Genomic DNA, 26,878 nt, shown 5'->3' with positions numbered 1-26,878 from the left:
ACACACACACACACACACACAATGGATGTGTAAAATGGTCAACACAGTCTCCCGTGAATGTATCCTCTTATTAATAGGTCTGTGAGGGTAAGAGATGAGGTTCTATAGATCCTGGAATCAGGGATGGGGAAATTGTGGGGTCCCTGGGGTGAGAGATGAGGGTCTGTAGATTAGTGATGGGTGGTCTTTTGGATAGTGATGAGGTCCATGGAATCAATTCTTGTGGATATGTAGGGTCAGTGATCAGGGAATCTGGTGTCAGTGATGGGATGTGTGTGGAATCAATGAGAGAGTGTGGAATCAATCTATGAAGGCCAGATTTGTGGTGTCATCTCTCAGGCTGACGCATCCTGATCTGTGTGTCAGTGGTGGAAATTCTATGGGGTCAGAGTGTGACAGTCAGGTCCCTGCCACTCGGTGTTCTGGGTCCGGCCAAGTGCACAGATTCCCTTACCTGACCCTGGCTGGAGAGGTCCTTCTCACGGACTCCTCACGTGAAAGGTGGGTTGGCGGCGGTTTTTTGTTTTTGTTTTGTTTTGTTTTGTGATAGGGCTGGGTGGGTTGTCTTTTTCTTTAGGGTTTGGTTTTGCCTCTTAGAGACCACAGACACATGCAGCTTTTAGGAAGACATTTTTGTCTGGGCGATCGCTAGGTCCTTTGGGCCAAGCCATCTAACGGGAACGAAGCTGACCATTCCCTCAGAGCAGTTCAGATCTAGACGGTCGCTTAAAGGTGTCCACAAGGGGGCCTGCAAGTGGATTGTGGCTTTGAGTGGCAAGTGGGCGGAAAGAAACAACTAAGAAAGACACACGAGCTGTCCTCAGGCTGCATCTGGCACAGCTGGAAAAACAGCCTCCCTAACCCATCAGGCGCCAATGGGAGGTGCCTCTGGGCTGTGTGAGGCTGGCGGAGGCGGGACTTCCAGACCCAGAAAATCTGGGCACAGAAGCCTATTACTACCAGACACTGAGGGGTTGCCGTGGGAACCAAGGGCCTTTCGGGTCAGATCAGAGCCTTTCTCAGACAATTCTTTGGGTAACTGGAGAGCTCCTGTCCAGCGCACGCCCCTATGAATGCTTAGTGTGCCCTCTCGGGCAGAGTCTTCTTTGGTCTGAGAGCCACTTGTTTCTTAAATCCCTGCGCTAATCTTGCAGTCTGCTCCTATGTAGCCCAGGCATTTGCTGCATGCTGATCCTTTCTTTCCTGACAGGCGGGCCGCCTCTCCAGCTTCTGGGAGGACAGTTCAAATTATGGAGGAGGGAGAGGTGCAGGGCAGCAGTGCGGAGGGGAGTACGGAGGAGTTGGGGGAGCAGGGGCTCATTATTCTTTGTAGCTCAGATTCCCAAGCCTGTGACTTTGAGAATCTCTGTCTTCCTTGCAACGTTTCAATCTGAGGCTCTTGGGGAGAGGGCAGAGTTGGAGCCGGGTGGAAGAGTGGAGGGGAGAGGAGTGGGTGGAGGGAACGTGGAGAATGTGTCAGGCGGTGTCTTTATTCCTGGCACCTTACTTTGCCTACTGGAGTTTCCCAGTCTGTTCCAGACACACTCTCTAGACCCTGAGGGGGCCTGAGGAGGCCTGAGGAGGCCTGAGGAAGCTTGTTAGTTGCCAGTGTGTGCTCCCCTGGACTCGATTGGAATTGGTCCCACAAACATTTTTTTGAGGGAGTCTCACACTGTCACCCAGGCTGGAGTGCAATGGGGTGATCTCGGCTCACTGCAACATCTGCCTCCTGGGTTCAAGCGATTCTCCTGCCTCAGCCTCCCTAGTAGCTGGGACTTCAGGTGTCCGCCACAACACCTGACTAATTTTTTTCTATTTTTAGTAGGGACAGGGTTTCACAATGTTTGTCAGGCTGGTCTCAAACTCCTGACTTCAGGTGATCCACTGGCCTTGGCCTCGCAAAGTGCTGGGATTACAGGTGGGAACCATCACGCCCCACCAATCCCACAAATTTAGACATTATGATACATTGGAGCCACCACGCCCCACCAAGTACACATATTTAGGCATTATGATATATTGCTACTTTTAGATCACTTGGTTTTTATATTGTGTTTTTCCCCTCCATTTGTTTGTTTGTTTACTTATTTATTGAGACAGAGTCTCACTGTGTCAACCAGCCTGGAGTGCAGTGGCGCGATCTCGGCTCACTGCAACTTCTACCACACAGGTTCAAGCAATTCTCCTGCCTCAGACTTCCGAGTAGCTGGGATTACAGGTGCATGCCATCACCCCCGGCTAATTTTTGTATTTACAGTAGAGACAGGGATTCACCGTGTTGGCCAAGGTGGTCTCAAACTTCTGACCCCAAGTGATCCTCCTGCCTCCTCCCAAAGTGCTGGGATTATAGGCATAAGCCACCGTGCCCGGCCTCCCCTCTTTTTCATTCAGGGATTTTAAATATTTTATTTGCTGCATCGGTTGTGTATGATTGCCTTGACGATTTCAGCTTGAATTAAAATTACATATTTTTGCCTGTGTTTATTAATATTTAAACATATTAAAATAATACATGTTCATAATGAAAATGAAACATTACAAATAAATGCACAGGAAAGGCAGTATTCCCCCTCCAGTTCCACTCTTGAAATAACCAGATAACAAGATGGTGAACATTTTTCCATGATGTTCTCCAAGATTCATATAATTATTTGTGATCATACAATGGCATATACAGGCCAGGTGTGGTGGCTCACACATGTAATCCCAGCACTTTGGGAGACTGAGCCAGGTGGATCATTTGAGGTCGGGATTTCAAGACTAGGCTGTCCAACATGGTGAAACCCCATCGCTAAAAAAAACACAAAAATTATTTGGGCGTGGTGGCAGGCACCTGTATTCCCAGCTACTTGGGAGGCAGAGGCAAGAGAATCACTTGAACCTGGGAGATGAAGGTTACAGGGAGCCAATATCACATTACTTAACTGCCATCTGGGTGAGACAGTGAGATTCCATCTCAATAAATAAATAAATAAAGATAAAGAAAGAAAGAAAGATGAAAGAAACAAAGAAAAAAGAAAGGAAGAGAGAGAGAAAGAGTCAGAGAAAGGAAGCAAGGAAGCAAGAAAGCAAGCAAGCAAGCAAGAAAGAAAGAAAGAAAGAAAAATAGAAAGAGAGAAGTCGTGTGTTCAGGTTGCTAAGATCGATGGTAAGAACAAATCCTCTAATGGTGAAAGTGTAAGAAGGAAAAAGAAATTTCTGTTAGTCTTGTTTGTTGCACCCCAAGCTCTAAAAAGTACAGCTATGTGTGTGATAAGTGCTTAGTTAAGATGAAAAAGGCATTAAATTTGTGCGTGGAAATCGTAAACAGAAATGCACTCTGATTGATAGCAATTGGGTCAATGCTATCCAAGGTTCAGGCATCCACTGCAGGTCTCAGAACATGTCTCCTGCAGATAAGGGAGGGCTACTATATAACGTTTCTTTCTTTTTTTCTTTAACTATAAAGCATTCTCCTTTTTTATATAACAATTTGCCATTGATATCACTTTAGGTATAAAGGTATTAGGATGTCTTTATGGTAGATAAAAAGCTAACTCATTATTTGTAAGAGTTAAAGTATCTTCCATTATATGAGCATTTAAAATGCTAAACTAGTTTTCCCACCAAAAAGTGCTTCTGTAAATATTCTTTTAATTATATCTTTATTAATCTTTACTTCTGCTGAAACAAATTGCATGAGGAAACAAATGTACATGTACAAAATGTAACATATGTATATATACTTAATATGTGTATATACAACTTAATATATACACATACATACAATAACATACCCATTTTTTTTGTTTTTTGAGATGGAGTTTTGCTCTGTTGCCCAGGCTGGAGTGCAGTGGTATGATGTTGGCTCACTGCAACCTCCACGTCTTGGATTCAAGTGATTCTCCTGCCTCAGCCTCCTGAGTAGCTGGGAATACAGGCATCCGCCACCAAGTCCAGCTAACTTTGTCTTTTTAGTGGAGACGGGTTTTCCCCATATTGGCCAGGCTGGTCTCGAACTTCTGACCTCAAGTGGTCCACTGACCTTGCCCTCCCAAGGTGCTGGAATTGCAGATGTGAGCCATCACGCCCAGCCTAACATATACAATTTAATGTACATACAAATATAGGTTGGGTGCAGTGGCTCACTCCTGTAATCCTAGCACTTTGGGGAGCTGAGGTAGGGGATTGTTTGAACCCAAGAGTTTGAAATCAGCCTGGGCCTCATGGTGAAACCCTATCTGTAAGAAAAACACAAAAGTGTGTTGGGTGTGGTGGCACGTGCCTGTGCTCCCAGCTACTCAGGAGACTGAGGTGGGAGGATAGCTGAAGCCCAGCAGGTCGAGGCTGCAGTGAGTTGTGATCATGCCACTGCACTCCAGAGTGGGTGACAGAGTGAGACCCTGTCTTAGACAAAAACAAATCAAACCAAATATAATGTTTATGCACTACACACTTGATTTCTTTCCAAAGGGTTATATAACACTGTACTTTCACCAGCAATATATGCGACTACTCATTTCCTACATACTATCACTTGTGTGCAGTCAAGGAAACTCAGTAGGCCTGAATTGTCGAAACCTGGCATACTCCAAAGAATGGTGTGACTCTATCCTAGCTCCTGGGAAATAACGTCTAAGTCCTTGGAATCTCCTGCCTATCTGGGAGTTAACAATGTGATTTATTGTGAGGAACTTGGACCATGCAGTGTCAGCTTGACCTTGGGAAGGGTGGAGACAGAGAAACTAAGGTCATCCAAATGGGTGCTCTTGTCCGTGTGACCAACCTCCAGTAAAACCCTCAACCCCAAGGCTCAGGTAAGCTTCTGGTTTGGGAGTATTTTCTGTACCTTCTGCCACATATCACTGGGTGAATTAAGCACTGTCCACATGATGCCACTGGGAGAGGATAACTGGAAGCTTGTGCTTGGTTTCTCCTGGACTCTGCCCTAGGCAACTTTTTCTGCTGCTGATTTTAATCTGTAACCTTTTGTTGTAATAAATTATAACTATGAGTATAACAGCTTGACTCAGTTTTATGAGTCCTTCTAATCAATCACTGAACTTTTGGGACCCCAAAACACAATGTTGTTTCTTCTTTAATTGAATTTTCCATGTTATGTAAGAAACCTATGTGCATAACTGAAAATCCCACACTGAGAAAGAGCGTTCCATGCAGTCTACTCCCCCACCGTTTCTCCAATGCTCCCAAGTCTACTTTCTGAATAATCAAATGTTTAAATTTTCTAAACTATTTATAATCTATATATCTGAGCGCTTATCTCTGTTATATAATAGGTAGATCCTCTTCCTTCTGTTTTTTATTTTATTTTTTCTGAGACAGAGTCTTGCTACCTCACCCAGGCTGGAGTGCAGTGCCGCGATCTCAGCTCACTGCAAGCTCCGCCTCCCAGGTTCACTTCCTTCTGCTGCCTCAGCCTCCCCAGCAGCTGGGACTACAGGTGCCCGCCACCACACCTGGCTAATTTTTTTGTATTTTTAGTAGAGACGGGGTTTCACTGTTTTAGCCAGGATGGTCTCGATCTCCTGACCTCGTGATCCGCCTGCCTCAGCCTCCCAAAGTGCTGGGATTACAGGTGTGAGCCACCACGCCTGGCCCCTCCTTCTTAATATATCAACTTGATATATTACCTGATGGCTTCGTGTTCTGATAGCTGATGACTTGGCTGACACTCACCCCTAACTCCAGTGCCTGAACCACTTTCCTTAGGTGGTGCTCTCGCTATTTTCTTTTTTCTTTTTTTTTTTGAGACAGAGTCGTGCTCTGTCGCCCAGGCTAGAGTGCAGTGGTGCAATCTTGGTTCACTGCAACCTCTGCCTCCCAGGTTCAAGTGATTCTCCTGCCTCAGCCTCATGAGTAGCTGGGATTACAGACATGAGCCACCAAGCCTGGCTAATTTTTGTATTTTTAGTAGAAGCGGGGTTTCACCATCTTGGCCAGTCTGGTCTTGAACTCCTGATCTCATGATCCACCCACTTCACCCTCCCCAAGTGTTGGGATTACAGGCGTGAGCCACCGATTTGGCCACTCTCACTATTTTCAATGGCTCTGTTGGTTACCATTCACAACATTCGACAATTAGACTTATACCTCATTTATTTAGTTATTTTTATTTTTTTCTATTTTTATGTTTAAGGGGTACATGTGCAGGCTTGTTACATGGGTAAATTGCATGTCACTGGTGTTTGGTGTACAAATGAGATCATCACCCAGGTAGTGACCACAGTACCCAATAGTTTTTTGACCCATAGCCTCATGCCACCCTCCCCACTCAAGCAGGCCCCAGTGTCTGTTGATCCCATCTCTGTGTCCCTGTGTACTCATTGTTTAGCTCCCACTTATAAGTGAGACCATGGGGTATTTGGTTACCGGATGCTGCATTAATTCGTTTAGGATAATGGCCTCCAGCTGCATCCATGTTGCTTCAAAGGACATGGTTTCTTTTTCTATGGCTATGTTGTGTTCCATGGTGTATAATTACCACATTTTCATTATCCAGTCCACTGCTAATGGGAATCGTATATGCAACTTCAAACTATACTACTAGGCTACAGTAACCAAAATAGCATACTAGTGGTACAAAAACAGACACATAGACCAATGGGATAGGTTAGAGAACCCAGAAATAAAGTCACACACCTACAACCATCTGATCTTTGACAAAGTCAACAAAAGCGAGCAATGGGGAAATGACTCCCTATTCAATAAATGATTCTGGGATAACTGGCTACCCACATGCAGAAAACTGAGTCTGGGCCCCCTACCTTTCACCATATACAAAAATTAACTCCAAATGGATTAAAGATTTAAATATAAGATCTCAAACTATAAAAATCCTGGAAGACAATAGTCTAGGAAATAGTCTTCTCAACATTGGCCTTGGCAAGGAATTTTTGGCTAAGATTCCAAAAAAGCAATCGCAGCAAAAACAAAAATAGACAAGTGGTACTTAATTAAACCAAAAGCTGGAGACCAGGTGGGGCAGATCACAAGGTCAGGAGTTTGAGACCAGCCTGACCAACATGGTGAAATGCTGTCTCTAAGAAAAATACAAAAATTAGGTGGTGGTGGCACACACCTGTAATCCCAGCTATTCAGGAGGCTGAGGCAGGAGAATCGCTTGAACCCATAAGACAGAGGTTGCAATGAGCTGAGATCACACCACTGCACTCCAGCCTGGGTGACAGAGTGAGACTCTGCCTCAAAAAAAAAATTAAAGTAAAATAAAAGCATAAACACAACAAGACAAACTATCAACAGAGCAAAACTACAGAATGGGAGAAGATACTCTCAAACGATGTATCCAACAAAGGCCTAATAATATTCAGAATCTATAAACAACTTAAAGAAATGGAACTTAAACAGAACCCTTACTCTGTAGCAAGTTCTGTATGCATAAGCCTCTCTTTGTTCTTATTTTGGTGGCCTCTGTTTATTTACACAAAGAGAAAGGACTGCTATTCCCATAAATCATGGCTTTGAAAATGGTCACAGTTCACTGGGCATCCTTGCTCATGCCTGTAATCCCAGCATTTTGGGAGGCCGAGGCAGGTGGATCACGAGGTCAGGAAATCGAGGCCATCCTGGCCAACACGGTGAAACCCCATCTCTACCAAAAATACAAAAAAATTAGCCGGGATTGGTGGCATGCACCTATAATCGCAGCTACTCGGGAGGCTGAGGCAGAAGAATCACCTGAATCCGGGAGGCAGAGGATGCAGTGAGCCAAGATCATGCCACTGCACTCCAGCCTGGATGACAGAGTAAGACTCTGTCTCAAAAAACCCAAACTGGTCAGGGTCAGTGGCTCACACCTGTAATCCCAGCACTTTAGGAGGCTGAGGCAGCCTGGCCAAGATGGTGAATCCCCGACTCTACTAAAAAAATACAAAAATTAGCCAGGCACATGGGCAGTCACCTGTGATCTTAGCTACTTGGGAGGCTGAGGCAGAAGAATTGCTTGAACCCAGGAGGCAGAGGTTGCCGTGAGCTGAGATCTCACCACCGCACTCCAGCCTGGGCAATAGAGTGAGAATCTGTCTCAAAAAAAAATAATAATAATAAACATGGAGAAACTCCATCTCTACTAAAAATACAAAATTAGCCAGGCATGGTGGCACATGCCTGTAATCCCAGCTACTTGGGAGGCTGAGGCAAGAGATCACTTGAACCTGGGAGGCAGAGGTTTCAGGGAGGTGGAGGTTGAGGTGAGCCAAGATCATGGCATTGCACTACAGCCTGGGCAACAAGAGTAAAACTCTCTCTAAACAAACAAACAAACAAAACAAAACAAAGAAAAATACACACAACTTATTTCCTGGTTTGTGATAATCTGTGAAATATATTTTGAAATGAATTGGAATTCAAGTCAGTACTATTCACACCCCAAATACTCCTAATATTTGCTTTCCCAGATGATCACCTGGTACTCTTCCTAGGGCTTCGCTTCTCCCTACAGGTCCCCAGTACAAGTATTTGTGATTCTGAGTCAATTCATTGTCTACCTGTGTGACAATGCAATGCTCTTGTTGTAGAGTACCAAGATGAGTCAGGTCCAAACTGCACATTTGTAGAGAACATAGTATATGTGCAATTGAACTTGTATGTGGTTATGATACTGAAAACAATACGAACATAGGCCAGGAGCTTATGCCTGTAATCTTAGCAATTTGGGAGGCCGAGGCATGGAGAACACCTGAGGTCAGGAGTTTGAGACCAGCCTGGCCAACCTGCTGAAACCCCATCTCTACTAAAAGTACAAAAAATTAGCTAGGTGTGGTGGCAGGGACCTGTAATTCTACCTACTCAGGAGGCTGAGGCAGGAGAATTGCTTGAACCCAGGAGGTGGAGGTTGCAGTGAGCCAAGATCACACCACTGCATTCCAGCCTGGGCGACAAGAGTGAAACTGCATCAAGAAAAAAACAAAAAACAAAAAACATTGGCCTTGGGCATTTCTTTAGGTTGGCTCCTGTGTTCTATTTATACCACGCCTTTATCAGGGGTTGGGGTGTGGGACTAATTCCCAACTTTCTGGCACCATAAAGTGTTTTGATTCATCTGGCATTTTCCCTGACCCAGATGTGGAATAAACCATTTATTAAAGATCCTTGGTTTCTTTTATTGAAAAGTATTATTTACAAAGCACCAAAATCTTGGGCTGGGTGAGGTGGCTCAGGTCTGTAATCTCAACACTTTTGGAGGCTGAGGCAGGAGGATCCCTTGAGGCCAAGAGTTTAAGACAAGATTGGGCAACACAGTGAGACCCCCATCTCTATTTTTAAAAACTAAACAAAAACAAAATCACCAAGATCGGGGTGACACGTGTGCTCATTGCTATGGCTGTGTCATTGCTTCTAGGCCCTCTTAGTGGGCAGAACTAGGAAATATATTGTACATATACTAACACACATGCCACATGCCTAATTTGTATATTTATTTAGCCTTACTGGAAGCATTCATTTTTTTTTTTCTTTTTTGAGACAGGGTCTCACTCTGTCACCTAGGCTGGAGAGCAGTGGCATAATCTCAGCTCAATGCAACCTCCACCTCCCAGGTTCAAGTGATTCTCCTGCCTCAACCTCCTGAGTAGTTGGGACTACAGGTGCATGCCACCATGCCTGGCTAATTTTTGAATTTTTAGTTGAGACAGGGTTTCACCCTGTTGGCCAGGCTGGTCTGGATCTCCTGACCTCGGCGGATCTGCCCCCCTTGGCCGCCCAAAGTGCTGGAATGATAGGCATGGGCCTCTGTGCCTGGCCAAGCATTCTTAATGGGAGTGATATTGCCCCTAAGAGGGTGAACATTGGTTATTGAAAGTAAAATGAATTATAGTTGTTGCAATGGTTTGTGGCCTTCTACAGTTTTTTTTTTTTGCAGATGGAGGCTCACTCTGTCACCCAGGCTGGAGTGTGGTGTTGCAATCTCTGCTCACTGCAACCTCTGCCTCCTGGGTTCAAGCGATTCTCCTGCCTCAGTCTCCCAAGTAGCTGGGATTACTGGCATACACCACTACACTCAGCTAATTTTTGTATTTTTTGTAGAGATGGAGTTTCACCATGTTGGCCAGGCTGGTCTAGAACTACTGATCTCAAGTGATCTGCCTGCCTCGGCCTCCCAAAGTGCTGGGATTACAGGTATGAGCCACTGTGCCTGGCCTATTGCACAAAATTTTACTCCTTGGTATTTAATTTCTCTCAAATATTATGGGCAGCATTAATCATTTTATGGAAGATAAAAAATCCATGCAAGATCAGGCCATGCACAGTGGTTCACACCTGTAATCCCAGCACTTTGGGAGGCCAAGGAAGGTGGATCACTGAAACTCAGGAGTTCAAGACCAGCCTGGCCAACATAGTAAAACCCTGTGTCAACTAAAAATACAAAACAAATTACCCGGAAGTGGTGGCACCTGCCTGTAATCCCGGCTACATGGGAGGCTGAAGCAGGAAAATCGCTTGAACCCAGGAGGCAGAGGTTGCAGTGAGTGGATCGTGCCACTGCCCTTCATCCTGGGTGACAGAGTGAGCCTCCACCTCAAAAAATAATAATTGCAAGATCAGTGCTACAAAATGATGGCAAATTGATGGCTATACCTGGAAGACTTTTTCTTAATTGAATGCTCTATCCCAAAGTTATATGAGAGGTGGTCTGTGTGTGTCTGTTGGCTGCCTTGTGGATAGTATTTATGATTGATCCTCAGTGCTTTGGGAATTATGTAAAATAGTTTATATTTTATATTGAAAGCATATATTATGAAATATATACTTTATTTCATATTACGAAATACATCCTTTATTTCATATTATGAAATATATCCTTTATTTCATATTATGAAATAATTTGAAATATTACTTTATTATGAAAGTAATTCAACCTAGCATTAATTGTGTTAAGTGTTGAAATGAAAAGAGTTGACTACATCTGAATGAGTGAATATCTGGCCAACTGGTTTTGTTTTTTGTTTGTTTGTTTGTTTTTGTTTTTAGAGATGGAGTCTCACTCTGTTGCCCAGGCTGGAATGCAGTGGCATGATCTTGGCTCACTGTAACCTGCACCTCCTGGGTTCTAGCAAGTCTCCTGTCTCAGCCTCCTGTGTAGCAGGGACTATAGGTACATGCCACCACACCCAGCTTATTTTTTGTATTTTAATAAAGACGGGGTTTCACCCTGTTGCCCAGGCTGGTCTCGAAATCCTGAGTTCAGGCAATCCACCCACCTCAGCCTCCCAAAGGGCTAGGATTACAGGCATGAGCCATGGCGCCTAGCCTAGCTTATGGTTTTATTGAAAAGCCCATTTAACTCAAAACAGCTTGTTTCTTATGAATAATAGCTTTTATTTGTTTGTTTTTTTTTGTTTTTACAAACAGGGCTATGAAATCATCAAGATTTGTGAATCATCAAAAAAAGAAACATCCTGATAAAGTCGAGAAACAGAATATTTAAAAAGTTTAAAATAGAATTTTGAACTGTAACACTGTTACTTCTTATTTAAGAAGGACAAGCCGCGGGGTGAGGTGGCTCACACCTGTAATCCCAACACTTTCGGAGGCCAACGTGGGTGTATCACGTGAGTCCAGGTGTTGGAGACCAGCCTGGGTAATATGGTGAAACCCTGTCTCTACTAAAAACACAAAAACTAGCCGGGCATGGTGTGTGCACCTGTAATTCCAGGTAATCGGGAGGCTGAGGCAGGAGACTCGCTTCAACCTGAGAGGTGGAGGATGCAGTGAGCCGAGATTGCAGCACCATGCTCCAGCCTGGACTATACAGCAACACTGATCTCAAAAAAAAAAAAAAAAAAAAAAAGGATAAGCAAACAAATTACGATGAAATAATTGCCTTATAAAATTGCAGAAATAGGCCAGGCACGGTGACGCACACCTGTAATCCCAGCAATTTGGGAGGCCGAGGCAGGTGCATCACCTGAGGTTGGGAGTTTGAGACCAGTCTGGCCAACATGCTGAAACCCCGTCTCTACTAAAAATACAAAGTTAGCCGGGCATGGTGGCACACACCTGTAATCCCAGCTACTCGGGAGGCTGAGGCAGGAGAATCACTTGAGACTCGGAGACGGAGCTTGCAGTGAGCTGAGATCATGCCACTGCACTCCAGCCTGGCTAACAGAGTGAGACTCTGTCTCAAAAAAAAAAAAAGAAAAGATTACCGAAATCATTGTAAAACCCCATAGTGCTTTATACTTGCTGAAACTGTCATAGGACTCACATTAGAGACGGTAACTTCAATAGTGATGTAACACATTGCCACTATTTCACAATCACTCCTATTGAGCAATAATTCAATTCAAAGATGCATTAATGAGATGTCAGGTAATACCAAAGAGTAGCTGATTAATCAAGTAAGTTTCCTATTCACATCAATGAAATCAGTTACTGAGAGTAAGGCCTGACAATAGGATTATGTTTGTTATTTCAATAATGACTGCAAACTAGAAGAAGAGATATTGTTTGTAAAATCTTTAGACGCTGACCCTACCAGAACATCTATTCTTGCTGCTATAAAAACTTGGTTTGGGGCTGGGTGCAGTGGCTCACGCCTGTAATCTCAGCACTATCATTTTCTCATATGAATCCGAAAATGCCGACCTCTGCATCCTAAATCTAAACTAATTTCCCACTCACTTGCTAAGCTTCAGTCACACCAGGCTGCTTTCTGTTTCCGGAACGCTCCAAGTGCTCTCTGATTTTTCAGGGTCTTCAGTGTAACTGTGCCTCCGCTTGGAATACCCTTCCACACTGCTGGCTCCTCACCACCAAAGCTCGAGGGTTCTCTCTCAGACACTCCTATCAATGCTACGGGAAGTATCCCTCAAGTTACTGCTTATACCACCTATTTATTTATTTCATAGTATTTATCACAATATAAAATTACTTCATTTTCCCCTTTTAATTTAAAATCTTTTTTTTTCCTCCAGACTAGAATGTAAACCTCACGTGGGCAGCAGACACGTCTGCTTACTTTTTTTATGAGTCTCGCGCGATCTCGGCTCACTGCAACCTCCACCTCCCAGGTTCAAGCGATTCTCCTGCCCCAGCCTTCCAAGAAGCTGAGATTACAGGCGCCCAGCACCAGGCCCAGCTAATTTTTGTATTTTTAGTAGGGGAGCAGTTGGGCTCTGGACTACATTTCCTGGAGGATCCCGCAGGTCAACACCACGTCTCGCGAGATTTCGGCTTCCTCTTAGCCAGGTGGCAGAATCTTTTGCTGGGCGCAATTAGCTGCTGCCGCGCCTTGGAGTCCGGAGTAACTTGGCCAGGCTGGCCCCGAGCGGAACTAGAGAAAGCTGAGGGTGAGGAATCCCGCTCCGGTCTTTTTGTGTGTGGAGGGCTGAGGAGAGGAGTTTGCGTGTGTGATTGCGATGGTTGCCGTGGGTCTTCGTGGTCTGTGACTGTGGCTGTGTGGTGCTGACTCTGGGTGATCAAGTGGGCGCTTGTGACTGTGCGCGCTCGGAGTGGATGTGTGTGTCCTGGACGAGCCGCGTTGTGTGTGCGCATTGGGAAAACCAGTGACTGTATGGTTGGGGCTGCGTGTCCCAGGGTGGGTGTGTAACTTTGCCTGTGTGCAGTACTGTGTGTGCGTGAGTTTCAGGTCTGTGCAGGTGCAACTTGTGTGGCCCCGTGGTCTGTGTGAGAGAGGAGAGTGTGATTGGCTGTGAGGCAGAGGGTAAGTGGATGTGGGGAGGCATGTGTGCGATTGGAACTTTGTGTGTCCCCTTGAGAGAAAAAAACCCTTTAGGGAGTAAGGGCGGGTCCTTGGTAAAACTCCTTTAAACAGAGAAACAGCCTGAAAAATCAGGCTTCAGGCACAGAGAAGGAAAACTAGCAAAGGGGGTTGTCCTAAAGACATTCTTCAGCTGCATTGATAAGGAACCGAGGCCCAACATAGAAATGCCTTTGTCCTTTGCGTGACCAGCGGGCTTCCAGGAAATAGTTTTTTGTGGGCATGTATACGGTGAGCTCTGTTAGATTTTGAAGGGAAGGTGAAGGTTGAAGAGAGAGAGTTGGTGGCTCTATGGAGGGGACCAACTAAATGCCAGAGCCCCCTGCCGCTTACAGGCTGGAGTAATTATAGGCCTGGGCAGGAGGGGTCTGGGCAGTATGGCTTATTGCCTGGGAGAAAGTTGATAAGGATGTTTCTTGGGCCTTTTCCCAGCAGGATGTGATAAGGAAGTCAGGTGGTTGGGGAGGATGTTTCTCGCAACCCAAACCCCAGTGGAATGTTTCTGTCTGACCAGGGTCTGTGAAATGGTGGGGGCTTACAAAACGGTGCAGCTTGGACTAACAGGCTCCGGCGGCCACTTTCCTTTTCTGGACATGCTTTGGACTGTGAGCCGAACCTCTATGAATCATCACTTCAGCCCCTGATTGGTCCTGGGACCAACTTTCACTTAAGCCCCTGATTGGTTCTGGGCCAAGCTTTCACTTCAGCCGCCGATTGATCCCAGGCTAAGGTCCCGGGCCAAACGAAGTAGTGTTTTCTCCAAGACAGCCCACAGACCAGTGAACACATTCTTCCCCTTCCCAGTTCACAAAACCCCCAGATTCAGCCTCCTAGTTGGCAACCCTCTTTCGGGTCCCCTCTCCGCTGGGGAGAGCTTTCTTCTTTTGCTTATTAAACTTCCGTTCCAACCTCATCCTTTGTGTTCTCCTTCCTTAACATTCTTGGCTGTGAGAGAAAGAAAGCAAAGCCAAGAGTCTTTATCCTAACAACTCAATTGCTGGAGAGAAGATTTGTGCATATTCTATGTGGCATCACATGCCATAGCCCTGGGATTGAAAGCCATGCAGTTTAAGGGATGGTGTTAATCTCAGTCCAAATAGGTAATAAGATCTTTCACTTTGCTGTATTTTAGGCGTAGGAATGAGATTGGGGGTTTGATCAATAGTTTGTACCCACAGGACCAGGGATTTGCCCAGTCATCTGTGAGTAAATGCTTGGGCCAGTTTCCATGTCTGTATTGAATTAAATACTCATATGGTTCTGTGATTTTGTCAAATACAGATGTGGTCTTTGTCCCTATTTCCTGGCATATAACTCCTAAAATCCTTGGAATGTGCTACGTGCTTGCTTTTTTTGTTGTTTTTTGTTGTTTTTTTTTTTTTGAAACGGAGTCTTGCTCTGTCACCCAGGCTGGAGTGCAGTGGCACAATCTCCACTCACTGCAACCTCTGCCTCCTGGGTTCAAGCAATTCTTCTGCCTCAGCCTCCTGAGTAGACTACAGACATGTGTCACCACACCCGGCTAATTTTTGTCTTTGTTTTCTTTTTTAGTAGAGATGGGGTTTCAACATATTGGCCAGTCTGGTCTCGAACTCCTGACCTCAAGTGATCTGCCTGCCTCGGGCTCCCAAAGTGTTGGGATTACAGGCGTGAGCCACCGCACCCAGGCTTTGGCTTTTTATATGTTAGTGATTGAGCGATAGCTTCAGGATGTGGGCTGGTCATCAGAAAGACCAAGGCAGGATTAGAGGGTTGGGACTTTCAGCCCCTACCCTCCCACCCCTGGGGAGTGGAGGGGACTGAGGATTGAGTTGATGGCAAGTGGTCAATGGTTTAATCAATCATGCCTATGTAATGAAGCCTCCTTACAAATCCAAAAGGAGTGGATTCGGAGAGCTTCCAGAGAGCTGAACACGAGGTTCCTGGAGGGTCATGCCCAGAGAGGGGATGGAAGCTCTGTGCCCCTTCTCCCATACCTCGCGCTAGGCATCTCTTCATCTATATCCTTTGGAATATCCTTATAATCAAACAGTAAATGTGTTTCCCTGAGGTTTGTGAGCCATTTCATTCTAGCAAATTAATCACACCCAAAGAGGGGGTCGTAGGAACCCCAAATTAAACCCATCAGTCAGAATTTCTAGAGTCTGGGACTTGTGACTGGTGTCTGAAAGGGGGGCAGTTTTGGGGGCTGAGCCCTCAATCTGTGGGGTGACACTATCTCATGGTAGATAGTGTCAGAATTGAATTGGTGGACACCCACGTGGTGTCTGCTGCAGAACTGATTCCTTGCTTGCTGAAAGGGAGAAATCTCCTCATATTTTGAGGCCACAGAAGTCTTCTGGGTTGATTGTTGTGGTTTTGGTGTGAAGCGGAGGAAGAACACAGGTTGAGTTTTTTCCAAATGGGTTCACATTGGGGGTCCTTAACCTCAAATCCATCAACTCCATCACTGAATTTTTATTTATGTACTTATTTTTATTTTTGAGGTAGGGTCTCACTCTGTCTCCCAGGCTGGAGTGCAGTGGCACGATCTCAGCTCATTGCAGCCTTGATCTCCTATGCTCAAGTGATCCTTCTACCTCAGCCTGCCAAATAAGCTGAAACCAGAGGCACACACTAGCACTGTGGCGTAATTAAAAATAATTTTCAGAAGAGAAGAAGACTCACTATGTTGTCTGGGCTGCTGTTGAACTCCTGAGTTCAAGTGATCCTCTCCCTCTGCCTCCAAAGTACTATGATTACAGGCATGAGCTGCCTCACTTGTCACTGATTTTCTTTTTCTTTCTTTTTCTTCTTTCTTTCTTTCTTTCTTTTTTTTTTTTTTTTTTTTTTGACAGAGTCTCACTCTGCCTTGCCCAGGCTGAACTGCAGTGGTGCAATCTCGGCTCACTGCAGCCTCCGCCTCCTGGGTTCAAGTGATTCTCCTGTCTCAGCCTCCTGAATAGTTGGGATTACAGGTGCCCGCCACCACACCCAACCAATATTTGTATTGGCTGTTACACAGCCTAGAGTGCAATGGGGTGGTCACAGCTCACCGATGAATACCACCATGCCTGGCTTATTATTTTATTTTATTTTATTTCATTTTATTTTTGCAGAGACAGTGTTTCCCTATATTTCCCAGGCTTGACTTGAAGTTCTGGGCTCAAGTGATCCTCCTGCCTTGGCATCCCAAAGTGCTGGGATGATAGGCATAAGCCACTGGGCTCAGCTAATATTATAGTCTTGATAGTAGAAGTGTCTCAGTGTACTGGAAAGCTTTGTCTAAATTTTGAATAAATATTAAAAAACATGTTGGTTTTATTTAGCCAATACTGATTTCTTTGCTTCATCATTATTTATTGGCATTATTAGCCTGTTGACTTTCAATTTCCTTACATCCCTTTCACTCCATTTCTTTTATTTTGTCCCCCAAATAGAAATTCTTTTTTTTTTCTTTAGATGGATGCTCGCTCTTGGCTCTTGTGACCCAGGCTGGAGTGCAGTGGTGCAGTCTCAGACCACTGTAACCTTCACCTTCCAGGTTCAGGTGATTCTCCTGCCTCAGCCTCCTGAGTAGCCTAGATTACAGGCATGTGCCACTACACCCCGCTAATTTTTTGTATCCTTTTTTTTTTTTTTTTTTTGAGATGGAGTTTCGCTCTTGTTGCCTAGGTTGGAGTGCAATGGAATGAACTCTGCTCACTGCAACTTCTGCCTCCCAGGTTCAAGCGATTCTCCTGCCTCAGCCTCCCAAGTAGCTGGGATTAGAGGGTGAGCCACCATACCCAACTAATTTTTGTATTTTTAGTAGAGACAGTGTTTTCCCACGTTGGCCAGGCTGGTCTGCAACTCCTGATCTCAAGTCATCCGCCTGCCTCGGCCTCCCAAAGTGCTGGGATTACAGGCACGAGCCACTGTGCCTGGATTTTTTGTATTTTTATATTTATTTATATTTTGATAGAGAGTCTTGCTCTGTTGCCCAGGCTGGAGTGCAGTGGCACAGTCTTGGCTCACTGCAACCTCTGCCTCCCAGGCTGAAGTGATTCTCCTGCCTCTGCCTCCCGAGTACCTGCTATTACAGGCACCTGCCACAATGCCTGGCTACCTTTTGTATTTTAATTAGAGACAGGGTTTCATCATGTTGGCCAGGCTGGTCATGAACTGACCTCAGATGATCTGCCCACCTTGACCTCCCAAAGTGGCCTTGCTTGAGGCCAGGAGTTTGAGACCAGCCTGGCCAACACGGTGAAACCTGCTGTCTACCAAAAATACCAAAAAAAATTAGCCAGGTATGGTGGTGTGTACCTGTATTCCAAGCTACTTTGATGGCTGAGTCACAAAAATCACTTGAACCCAGGAGGCAGAGGTTGCAGTGAGCTGTGATCACCTCACTGCACTGTAGCCTGGGTAACAGATTGAAAGTTGTCTCAAAAAAAAAAATTCTTGGCAGGACGTGGTGGCTCACACCTGTAATCCCAGCACTTTTGGAAGCCAAGGTGGGTGGATCACCTGAGGTCAGGAGTTTGAGACCAGCCTGACTAATATGGAGACACTCCGTCTCTCCTAAAAATACAAAATTAGCTGGGTGTGGTGGTGCGTGCCTGTAATCCCAGCTACTCAGGAGGGTGAGGCAGGAGAATCACTTGAACCCAGGAGGCACAGGTTGCGGTCAGCCAAGATCACACCACTGCACTCCAGCCTGGGCAACAAGAGTGAAACTCCATCTCAAAAAAAGAGAAAAAATCTTTACTTTGGATAAATACTTAGAAATGGAATTTCCACGCCAGCCTTTACATATTATTAATGGATTTAATATGAAAAACCTTTACTTGAGGATGTATAAAGCTTTAAAAGACAGGGTCCCTATTCTTAAGTTATAAATAAAGCAGCATTTGTAAGGTAATATTCAGAAAATGTCAGATAATATCCTATAAAGTCCTCCTGTTCATGCTGATGACATTCGATGGCCAGTTAAGGATGACACTTCATTCTGTCCCCTGCAACCACGGTCCTGAAATGTCTAAATGATACTGGCCCTATGAGAACACTGTGGATGTGAAAGCATTTCCTCAAGTTATCTTTTTGGCCTGCTGGTTTTAATCTAATGATGGGATATCCAAAGCCAATCTAACGGAGTGACATGATTGTGCATCTGTTGGGGGGAATCAGAGACAGCCAGAGCAAGGGCAGAGCTCTTGTCTTAAGAGCTGAAGCAAGCAGCAGTGTTGCTAGCAGAGCTATTGCACATCTGTACACGTGGCTCCAATGGCTCTGACCTGTTTTTTTCCCAGTATGAACCTAATACATGAGGCAAGTTAGAAAATCAGAGTTGGCCAGGCATGGTGGCTCGCAGCTGTAATCCTAGTACTTTGGGAGCCAACGTGGGTGGATCACTTGAGGCCACGAGTTCGAGACCAGCCTTGGCAACACAGTGAATCCCCGTCTCCACCAAAAATACAAAAATTAGCTGGGTGTGGTGGCAGGCACCTGTAATCCCAGCTATGGGAGGCTGAGGTTGCAGTGAGCCAAGATCAGGTCACTGCACTTCAGCCTGGGTGACAGAGCAAGACTGTCTCAAGAAAAAAAAAAGGGAAAGGAAAGGAAAGAAAATCACAGCATGTTAGCCACTTGCAGCTAAACACATATGCACAAAAATTATTCAGTAAAACCGAAACAGTTTTGGTGTATCTTGAGATATTTTTTATACCCAAAGGAAGACTATATCTTTTCTCTTTGAACTACTGTTTGGAAAATGCCTTCTATATAACAAATGTTATAGTTTTCTTCTAATTGGGTCTTGAGGTCTCTCAGGAGAATGGCTATAAACTCTACCTCACTCTAATGGGGCTCTAGGGGAGGGGCCTGTGGGTCTTTAGAGTAGCCTTTCACCAGAAATTTCTTTTTCCTGGCCCACAGCCTAATGCGCAAGTATCTGACCCATGACCAGGTGTCTCACAGGAAGCTTGTTTATACTGGCAGATGCCCTTGTAACTTTTGTCTGACCTGTGTGCAGTTTATTCCTATCATGATACGCACTCTTTTTTTTTTTTTTTTTTTTTTGAGGCGCACTCTCGATCTGTTACCAGGCTGGAGTGCAGTGGCACGACCTTGGCTCACTGCAATCTCCACCATCTGGTTTCAAGCAATTCTCCTGCCTCAGCCTCCCAAGTAGCTGGAACTACAGGCTAACGCCACCATGCCCAGCTAATTTTTGTATTTTTAGTAGAGACAGAGTTTCACCATGTTGGCCAGGATGGTTTTGATCCCTTGACCTCATGATCTGCCCTACTTGGCCTCCCAAAGTTCTGGGATTACAGGCGTGAGCCACAGCACCTGGCTTTTTTTTTTTTTTTTTTTTTGAGACAGGATCTTGCTCTGGTGCCTAGGCTGGAGTCCAGTGGCAGGATCACAGCTCACTGCAGCCTTGACCTCCTAGGCTCAAGCAATCCTCCCATCTCAGCCTCCCAAGTAGCTGGGACTAGAGGCATGTCCCACTACATCTGGCTAATTTGTATATGATATATGTTTTTGTAGAGAGAGGGTTTTGCCATGTTGCCCAGGTTGATCTTGAACTCCTGAGCCCAAGCAATTCACCTGCCTTGGCCTCCCAAAGTGCTGTGATTACAGGTGGGGGTTACCACACCCAGCCAATGTACATTTAATTATCAAAGTACTATCTATACTATTTTATGGAAGTATTAATTATCAAAGTGCAATAGAGGTTTTGTTGTTGTTGTTGTTGTTGTTGTTTTTCTTTTGAGACAGAGTTTCACTCTTATTGCCCAGGCTGGAGTGCAGTGGTGTGATCTCGGCTCACTGCAACCTCCACCTCCCAGGTTCAAGCGATTCTCCTGCCTCAGCCTCCCAAGTAGCTGGGATTACAGACATGTGCCACCACACCCAGCTAATTTTATATTTTTAGTAGAGACTAAAATGGTTTCTCCATGTTGGTCAGGCTGGTCTCAAACTCCTGACCTCAGGTCATCCATCCACCTTGGCCTCCCAAAGTTCTGGGTTTACAGGTGTGAGCCACTGTGCCCGGCCAATAGAGGTTTTTAAACATTTTGTAGACATTTTTGAAAGATCCTGCCTTCCTTTAAGAAAAGAGACAAGGCTGGGTGTGGTGGCTCATGCCTGTAATCCCAGCACTTTGGGAGGCCAAAGCAGGTGGATTGCTTGAGCTCGGGAGTTTGAAAGTAGCCTCGCCAAATGGCAAAACCTCGTTTCTACTAAAAATACAAAAAAAAAATTAGCTGGGCATGGTGGCACATGCCTATAGTCAAAGCTAATACAGAGGCTGAGGTGGGAGGATCAACTGAGCCTGGGAGGTTGAGGCTGCAGTGAGCTGTGATTGTGCCACTGCACTCCAGCCTGGGCAACAGAATGAGACCCTGTCTCAAAGTGAAAAAAACCAACAAAAAAAAATGAAACAAGAGAAAAAAAAAACAAGAAAGAAAATGGTAAGGGGGAAGTGCTTATTTATTAAGCTTTTGTTGTAAATAGTAACTTGCATATCAGATGTTTACTGTAATATTCTTGAAGCTCTGCCAGGCCTACAGCTTCCTGTGTGCTTTTCAACTCTATTTCATTTATTTGGGAAATAATATATCAATGTACTTTATTCATTCCCAGCTCTAACCATGGAGTACTGGGAATGTCCCATTCTATGAAGGAGGTTTGCCAGCCACAATAGGAATATTCATGAACATGGAGGTACTTTGTTGAAGTTACACTATTTTTTTTACTCTTCTCCACTCTCAGCCTAGCCGGTCTGCTCACTATATTCTCTTCATCCTTCAGCACCCTTCCATCTCTTCCTTCATCTTAAAAACCTTTCCTTTAATTTCAACAGTGCTGCCTGGGTTTGTCATTTCAGGGGTTGGGCATATTCCAGGATCTGTCTACAGACTTCTCTCAGGAGGAATGGGAGTGCCTGGACGCTGCTCAGAAGGACTTATACAGAGATGTAATGATGGAGAAGTATAGCAGCCTGGTCTCACTAGGTAAGGATGTCTATCCCCAAATAACTCATGAATTTTGGGTGTAGCTTTCACTTGCCTGGGTGACTTTTCACCTGCTGCCTAGAGAATTGTTTTGTGTTTTGTTGATTAATAGATGGGCAGCTCTTTGGGGTCCCTCCGTCTTCTCCATGCTTCAGACCTTTACACCTTCCTCTTGTCCTTTGTGTGTATAAGGGACTAACTTTGAATTCAGGAACAGCACGATTATGTCTTACTTCTTTTCTTTCTTTTCTTTTCTTTTCTTTCTTTCTTTCATTCATTCTTTCTTTCCTTCTTTCTTTCTTTCTTTTTTTGAGATGAAGTCTCACTCTATCTCCCAGGCTGGAGTGCAATGGCGTGATCTTGGTTCACTCCAAACTTCATCTTGGGTTCAAGCAATTCTCATGTGTCAGCCTCCTGAGTAGCTGGGATTACAGGCACCCACCACCATGCCTGGCCAATTTTTGTGTTTTTAGTAGAGACGGGCTTTCACCATGTTGGTCAGGCGGGACTTCAACTCCTGACCTCAAGCAATCCACCTGTTTTGGCCTCCCAAAGTGCTGGGATTACAGGAGTGAGCCACTATGCCTGGCCATCTTACTTCTTTTCTTATAAACAGGTCTCTATATCCCAAAGCCTGATGTGATTTCCTTACTGGAGCAAGGGAAAGAGCCCTGGATGGTTTCAAGGGACGTACCAGGAGGAAGGTGTCCAGGTGAGTAAGGACTGAGCAGATGGGGAAGGCAGTGCTGTTTAGAACCCAGCCCATCAGAGAGGAAGCACCGTAAAGGTATTGGTTGAGGAATCTCTTCCGCAAGGTCCCGTGTAAGAGTTGTGGCCTAAGACACATGGAGAAAAGTCAAGATACCCCCGACACACACACTTTTTTAAAAATTTTTTTAATTTGAGAGAGAGACTTGCTCAGTCACCCAGGCTGGAGAACAGTGATGCGATCTCGGCTCACTGCAACCTCTGGCACCGGGTTGAAGCGATTCTCCTGCCTCAGCCTCTAAAGGAACTGGCATGATAGGTGCCTGCCACTATGCCCAGCTAATTTTTGTATTTTTAGTAGAGACGGGGTTTCACCATGTTGGCTAGGCTGGCCTCGAACTCCTGACCTCAGGTGATCTACCTGCCTTGGCCTCCACAAGTGCTGGTATTACAGGTGTGAGCCACTGTGTCTGGCCAAGAACCCCCTTTTACTTCCACCTCTTCAGTCTTTGCTACCCTCTTGTCATAATTTCTTTCCATTTCAAAGAATAACATTCCCTTCTTCAGAAGCCATCCTGTTTCCTCTATCTTGGAGCTACTTTCATTTTAAAATTTAAACCCGTGTTGTTGCTTTAAAAACAAATCTTTTAAAATATATTAATTTTTCATACTGATCCTTGACTTTTTTTGCCTTGTCTTTTCTTGGCTAGTTTTCCTTTCATGCAGCCATTTCATACATCAATGGATATTCATTCACTATTTATTTATTTATTTATTTTTTGATACAGAGTCTCACTCTGTAGCCCGGGCTGGAGTGCAGTGGCGCGATCTGGTCTCACTGCAAGCCAATAAGAAGCGCTTGGGGATGACCTCCCTACAAGCACAGCAAAACCTTTCCTGCGCATTTCTGGGCTGGAACGCCTACCCGCCCCGCCAAACCAAAACTTTACTAACACCCTTAGTGCCGTTTCCTGCACTTCCTTACAGATTTGTACCAGGTACTGGAGACCCTCCCACCTGGTCCACGCCCACCGCCCCGTGATCACCGAGACCCAACCTTGAGCACCGCCAGTCTTATCAACAAACAGGCTAGTAAATTATAAAAAATAAAATAAAGGAAATGTAGCTGGGCGTGGTGGCATGCGCCTGTAATCCCAGCTACTCCGGAGGCTGATGCAGGAGAATCGCTTGAACCCAGGAAGTGAAGGTTGCAGTGAGCCGAGATCGCACCCCTGCACTCCAGCCTGGATGGCAAGAGCGAAACTCCTTCTTGAAATAATAAATAAAATAAAGGAAATGGGGCCGGGTGTGGTGGCTCACGCCTGTAATTCCAGCAATTTTGGTGGCTGAGGCGGGCGGGTCACTTGAGGTCAGAAGTTTGAGGCCAGTCTGGCGAACATGGTGAAAACCCGTCTCTACTAAAAATAAACAATTAGCCAGGCATGGTGGCGGGCGCCTGTAATCCCAGCTATTTGTGAGGCAGAGGCTCAAGAATCGCTTGAATCCCGGAGGCAGAGGTTGCAGTGAGCCGAGCTCGTGCCACTGCCCTCCAGCCTGGGCGATAGAGCGAGACTCCATCTTAAAATAAAATAGGCCAACCGAGGGTGCTCATGCCTGTAATCACAGCACTTTGGACGTCGAGGCGGGTGGATTGCCTGAGCTCAGGAGTTCAAGACCATCCTGGCCTACATGGTGAAACCCCATGTCTACTAAAAATGCAAAAATTAGCCAGGCATGGTGGTGCATGCCTATAATCCTAGCTACTTGGGAGGCTGAGGCAGGAGAACCGTTTCAACCCAGGAGGTGGAAGTTGCAGTGAGCCGAGACCACCACATTGCACTCCAGCTTGGGCAAGAGGACTGAAACTCCATCTCAAAAAAAAAAAACAAACAAATAAATAAATATAAAAGAAATAGACAAAGCAAACCTTAATACATGAACTCAAACAAATGCTTTCATTGCCAGGCTCCATCTTTGCAAAACTGAACCTAGGACAATGTGCACGTTTCTAACTAGTAATTCTGGAGGACAGATCAGGGAGGCAGCGTGAACTTTCTTTTCTGCAATTTAATTGACTGGTCAGTAAAGTGAGTGTTTGCAGGCATTTTCAATGTTCTGTAATGGGCTTCAGTTCCTATGGCAGTGTGGCAGGCCAGATTTCCCATAGCAACCAGAACAGTTTCTACTAACCCTTTACTATAATTTTGATGAATGCATAATTTAACGTTAAAAAAATGGAGAAACTGGTGCCTGAGTATCAGGAATGGAATGTGAAAACAAACCCATTGAGACCCCGCCTGGGTTTTCTCAGACCATAAAGTCTGATCGAATAATGATAGCATTCTTACACATTCAACTCGGCCTGTCTTAAGACTCAGAAACTTACCAAGACTCTAAAGAAATCTTCCCAGATGCTAGACCCAAGTTAAAGATTAGATGTTGATTGAATGAAACACTCCTGCTTGTAGGTGCAATCCCACATGGAGCTTAAGATGTATATAAGCACTAGAAAAAAAACACTTGTAACTTTGAGTTGATCTGGTGAGTTACCCGGTACTTCTCCCTGTAAGTGGCTGCAGAAATAAACTTCCTTCTTTCCCAGTCTGTCTGTGTCTTGTTATTGAACCATTGCGATGGACCTGCCCAGCAAAGTCCTCTTTTGTGTGGTTATCTGGGACTCCGTTTGGAGGGAACACTTAAAATTTTCCATTTCAAAGCATTCTGTTGGCACTCTTCAACTGTTTTTCTCTGCCTACCCTGGGACCTGTGTTCTCCTGGACTTGAATCTCCAGCCACAGAGCCTAGAAGCCCATTCCTACACATTCAGTGACTGTTCCCCAAGCACAGGGAGAATTTGCGGAAAATAAGCCTAAAAATCTGGCCATTCTTTGCAATAAAACCCCACATTACAAACTGCTGAAAACAGGATTCTAGCCTGAATAGGTTTTTCCTCTATTTGAAACCAATCATTTCCCTTTACAATTTTGGAGGGAAGTTTCCAAATCAATCAGTAAGCACCCCCCACCCCATGTTTATCCTTATGTAAAGTGCCCCCTCTGCACATGCAAGATTGAATAAACCTTGAAAATATTATGCTAAGTGAAAGAAGCCAGTCACAAAGGACCACATGTTATGTAATTCCATTTAAATAAAATGTCCAAAATAGGCAAATACATAGAAACAGAAAGTAGATTAGTGGTGGCCCAGGGTTAGGGGAGTTGGGGGGAAATGGAGGGATATGGTGTTTACTTCAGGGTAATGAAAATGATCTAAAATTTATTGTGGTGATGTTTGCATAACAGTGCAAATATACTGAAAACCATTGAATTTTACACTTTAAATCAGTGGCTTCTGTGGTATGTTATCAATATTTCTCAATAAAACTTCAAAAAAAATAGTGCCTATGTGTCTTTTTGTGTATTATTCCTCCAGAGTCCAGTCCATATTTTTTACAATTGATGAAGCAATTAAGATTTTGTTTCTTCTTCTTCTTTTTTTTTTTTTTTGAGACAGAATCTCCCTCTGTTGCCCACACTGGAGTGCATTGGCACAATCTTGGCTCAGTGCAACCTCCAGGCTAATTTTTGTATTTTTAGTAGAGACAGTGTTTCACCATGGTGGCTAGACTCGTCTCAAACTTCTGACCTCAAGTGAGTCCCCCACCTTGGTCTCAAAATTCCTGGGATTACAGGCGTGAGCCACTGCACACAGCCCAGGATTTAGTTTCTGTTGTTTTGATGCCCTAGGGCCATCTTATTCTACCTTAATTTCTGATGAATCATCTCAGTGGAAATTTTACATTAGGTCCCAAAGTATTTTCCTCTTTTTAAGATTTTGTCAGCTGAGTACAGTGGCTCACACCTGTAATCTCAACACTTTGGGAGGCCAAGGTGGGAGGATCAGTTGAGCCCAGGAGTTCAAGACCAGTCTCTGCAACATAGTGTGACACACATATCTACAAAAAAAATTTTAATTAGGTGGGCATATTGGTGCATGCCTGTGGTCTCAGCTACTATGTAGGCTGAGGAGGGAGGATCACTTCAGCCCAGGATGTTGAGGCTACAGTGGCCATGATTATACCACTGCACTCCAGCCTGGGTGACAGAGTGATAACCCTGTGTTAAAAAAAAAATTAATTGGAATTTTTTTTTTAGAAAACAAAGTATACACTTAGCCACTTGATACAAATGAATGAATTTGATAATCTACAGAAACCAAAACAAATAAATAAATAAAAATCCAAAGCCTTTCTTCTTATGTGAATCTCTGGTGTCTCTGAATTATAAGAATTGTGAATTATGATGAATAACAAATATCCATGACAAGGACTCAATAAGGGATAGCCATTAATAAACTGCAATGCACACTTACTGGAGTAAGGCCTTTAAAGATGTACAAGAAAAAGAAAGAAAAGGCATTGAAAAATTGCATTGCCTACCAAAATGCT

General features: G+C 44.7%; 1 protein-coding gene across 1 annotated transcript in view; it reads left to right on the top strand.

Moving 5' to 3' along the window:
- Positions 1–24,264, top strand: part of LOC134738762 (zinc finger protein 28 homolog) — a 36,224-nt gene extending 11,960 nt beyond the window's left edge. The window contains exons 3-5 of the mRNA XM_063657038.1: positions 21,597–21,723; positions 22,340–22,435; positions 23,419–24,264. Of these exons, the coding sequence (XP_063513108.1) occupies positions 21,597–21,723; positions 22,340–22,435; positions 23,419–23,534 (339 nt within the window). The 3' untranslated portion in view covers positions 23,535–24,264. The remainder of the gene's footprint in view (positions 1–21,596; positions 21,724–22,339; positions 22,436–23,418) is intronic.
- Positions 24,265–26,878: the final 2,614 nt, after the last annotated feature.

Source organism: Pongo pygmaeus, chromosome 19 (assembly GCF_028885625.2).
Source record: "Pongo pygmaeus isolate AG05252 chromosome 19, NHGRI_mPonPyg2-v2.0_pri, whole genome shotgun sequence".
In the NCBI taxonomy this organism is placed as follows: Eukaryota; Metazoa; Chordata; class Mammalia; order Primates; family Hominidae; genus Pongo; species Pongo pygmaeus.
Note: the sequence above shows the minus strand (reverse complement) of the source record. Positions and strands in the feature narration are given on the sequence as shown.